The sequence below is a fragment of the Microcaecilia unicolor genome, chromosome 7, assembly GCF_901765095.1.
Source record: "Microcaecilia unicolor chromosome 7, aMicUni1.1, whole genome shotgun sequence".
NCBI lineage: Eukaryota > Metazoa > Chordata > Amphibia > Gymnophiona > Siphonopidae > Microcaecilia > Microcaecilia unicolor.
This window is the reverse complement of record NC_044037.1, coordinates 304531983-304535428: the sequence shown is the minus strand read 5'-3', so window position 1 is coordinate 304535428 and position 3446 is coordinate 304531983. Positions and strand designations below refer to the sequence as shown.

Below are 3446 nucleotides of genomic sequence, written 5' to 3'. Positions count from 1 at the left end.
GTGCCCAGTTGGTGTCCTGGCATGTGAGGGGGACCAGTGCACTACGACTCCTGGCCCCTCCCACGAACAAATGCCTTGGATTTATTCGTTTTTGAGCTGGGCGCTTTCATTTTCCATTATCACTGAAAAACAAAAACGCCCAGCTCACAAATTGTCGAATAAAACATGGACGTCTATTTTTTTCGAAACTACGGTTCGGTCCGCTCCTTCACGGACCCGTTCTCGGAGATAAACGCCCATGGAGATAGACGTTTTCGTTCGATTATGCCCCTCCACATATAGAATTTGGGGGAGTGTGTTTTTTTCTAGTGTTGATGGATACATTGTGCATTGATTTTTTTGTATTGATGGTGTTTTCTGTCATTGATGGATGCATTGATTTCTGGTGCTGACTGACAGATGTGCGTTGATTGCTTTCTCCTAGGAAGTGGGCAGATCCAGCTCTGGCAGTTCCTTCTAGAGCTCCTTTCTGACCGCTCCAACATGAACTGTATCACCTGGGAGGGCACCAACGGTGAATTTAAACTCATCGACCCAGACGAAGTGGCCCGGCGTTGGGGCGAGCGAAAGAGCAAGCCCAACATGAACTATGACAAGCTGAGCCGTGCTCTGCGCTACTATTACGACAAAAACATCATGACCAAGGTGCATGGCAAGCGCTACGCCTACAAGTTCGACTTCCATGGCCTGGCACAAGTGTGCCAGCCAGCCAGTGCTGCTGAGCATGCTCTTTACAAGTTCCAAGGCAACCTGGCACCTCTGCCTTTCCCTAGTATGTCCAAACTGAATCTCATGACTTCTGGGGTTTCTCCAACTAGCTTCTCCTACTGGCCAGGATCCACTCCCGCCCTGTACCCCAGCCACGGGCTGCAGCCCGCTACCCCCTTCAGTACTGTGGCTGCGTCTCACATGAACACAATTAATACCATCAGTAACATGAACAGTCACTACCATTAAAGACCAGCACAGCTCACTGGTGGGATAGGGGACGCCCGGTCTTTGGGGTCTGATCCAGTTCACCAGGTCCTTGGAAAGTAGCTCTAACGTTTCATGGGTGTTCTTTCTAATTGGCCACACTGTAATTCTGATTTGGGGGCAATGTGGGAGGCGGGGCAGGGGGCAATTTATCATTACTAATTTCCACTCCCAAGTCTTTGTCTTTCATCCTCTGCTCAGGCTTGTACAATCCTGCTTTCCCTTTTGCTCTACACATCATCTCCTGTTTTAACTAGCACAGCTAACGTGACTCACTCCCTGTTGCGTTCTGGCCCCTGTAGTTCTGCTTCTCACCAGTGTGAGGTGCTGTGGAGTAAACAACTGTGACCAGCCAGCCAGTTCTGAAACTCAGTGACTCCCAGAAAGTTCCTGGAGGCTACATGTAGAAATTAATATCTCTGCAATGAACAGGATTGCAGTCAATGAAAATAATAAAGCGAAGGGCAATTCTCCCACCTAGGTGCTCATTATATATTTGTTGCGTAATCATGATATATACATAATACCCACTTAACTTACATAGCGCATATCAGTGGCATAGCTACGTGGGGCCACGGGGGCCTGGGCCCCGATAGATTTGGCCCTGGAGCCCCCTGCCGGTGACCCTCTCGACCCCCCTCCCACTGCCAACCCTCCCCCGCCACTGCCGTTGCCTACCTTTTCTGGAGGGGGACCCCAATCCCCGCCAGCCGAGGTCCTCTTCTTCCGGCACAAGGCTTCGTTCTGTTTCTGAGTCTGACGTCCTGCACGTTGTACGAACTGAACGAAGCCTTGCGCCGGAAGAAGAGGACATCGGCTGGTGGGGATTGGGGTCCCCCACCAGCAAAGGTAGGCGACGGCGGGGGAGGGTTGGCGGCGGGAAGGGGGTGTCAAAGTTGGTGGTGGCGGCATTGGCGGCGGCCGGGGGGGGGGGGGGGTCGGCGGCACCGGGGGGGTTAAAATGTGCCCCCTCACCTCGGGTTCTGGACCCTCCTCCCACCGAAGTCTGGCTATGCCCCTGGCGCATATGTGCAATGGGAGTTTACCTGGGGGTGGAGAATGGGCAGGACATGGTGTGGATCCTGCTTACATGAATAACTTACTAAATTATGTGCATCCCGGCCACATTTAAATGCCTCCATCCCCCACTTGCACCAGCTTTATGGCTGGCATAAGTGCGGGCACCTACAGGTTAAACATGCCGATACTATAATAGAACCTGGACATGGATATTCTTTTATAGACCAAGTTCCTTCCGGAGGGCCCCAGTGGAAAGAAAATGTACTTCTATAACAACAGAAGGAAAAGTCAAGTCATCATTTAACACTCCCCCATTATACCTCACATAATCTGCTGTTCACACCTTCCAAAACAAAAATAAATCGATTACATCTCAAACAAATCATCATAAACTGCCAGACACGTAAAAGCCAATCCTCAGCCTTAGAGGTGAGCAGATCACCCCCTGCCTTTCCCCCTCATCTGGCTGCTGGTTCCTTCAGAGAGATGTGAGGGGTGTGGCCGTGCTGTCAATGGGATTCTGTTCCGTACAGGAAATGTTCAGTGTGTAAGCTCTTTGGGGCAGAGACCTCCTTTGTGAATTGTGTCAGTCATTTACTCTATGTGCGATGTTTGCCATGTAAACTGCAGTGAACACTCTCAAGGCTACATAAACAGAACCCACAACTGCGAGGGAGGAAGGTAAGGAAGAGACGAGGGCAGAGAAAAGAAAGAACAGACCAAAATGTGATAGACAGGAAGAGGGAGAGGGAAAGAGACCAGGGGCGTAGCCAGACTTTGGCGGGAGGGGGTTCCAGAGCCCAAGGTGAGGGAGCACATTTTGCCCCCCCCCGGCGCCATTGCCGCCCCCCGCCACCGTCAGCACCACCAACAACAACTTTGACCCCCCCCTGCCGATGATCCTCTCGACCCCACCCCCACCCGCCCGCCATCGCCGTCGCCTACCTTTGCTGGCGGGGAACCACAACCCTGCCAGCTGAAGTCTTCCTTCGTTTTGTTTCTGAGTCTGATGTCCTGCACGTACAACGTGCAGGATGTCAGACTCACAGAAACAGAACAAAGCCTTGCAATTTGCAGGGCTTCGTTCTGTTTCTCTGAGTTGTACGTGCAGGACATCAGACTCAGAAACAAAACGAAGGAAGAAGACGGGCTGGCGGGGGTTGGGGGTCCCCCGCCAGCAAAGGTAGCAGAAGGTGACGGCAGGTTGACGGCGGGTTGGCAGCAGGAGAGAGGGTTGAAAGGGTCATTGGCAGGGGGTCCAGGGCCAAATCTATGGGGGCACAGGCCCCCGTGGCCCCATAGTAGCTACGCCCCTGAGAGAGACAAAGAAAGAAAAATAAGGGAGACAAAGGGGCCTTTTACTAAAGAGTGTTAAGTCCTAAAGCACACTTACACCCTGGATTCTATATACAGCAGGACAAGTACCGCGTTGAGTAATGAGCCAATTAGTG

General features: G+C 52.1%; 1 protein-coding gene across 1 annotated transcript; it reads left to right on the top strand.

Annotated features, from left to right (window-relative positions):
- The first annotated feature begins 429 nt into the window (after positions 1–429).
- On the top strand, positions 430–957 carry FEV (FEV transcription factor, ETS family member). Its single transcript, XM_030210417.1, has one exon. The coding sequence runs from the start codon at positions 484–486 to the stop codon at positions 955–957; it is 474 nt and encodes a 157-aa protein (XP_030066277.1). The 5' UTR covers positions 430–483.
- Positions 958–3446: the final 2489 nt, after the last annotated feature.

Bases quoted from the DNA above. Each gene is read 5' to 3' on its own strand.
- FEV (XM_030210417.1), top strand. From the start codon at position 484: ATGAACTGTATCACCTGGGAGGGCACCAACGGTGAATTTAAACTCATC.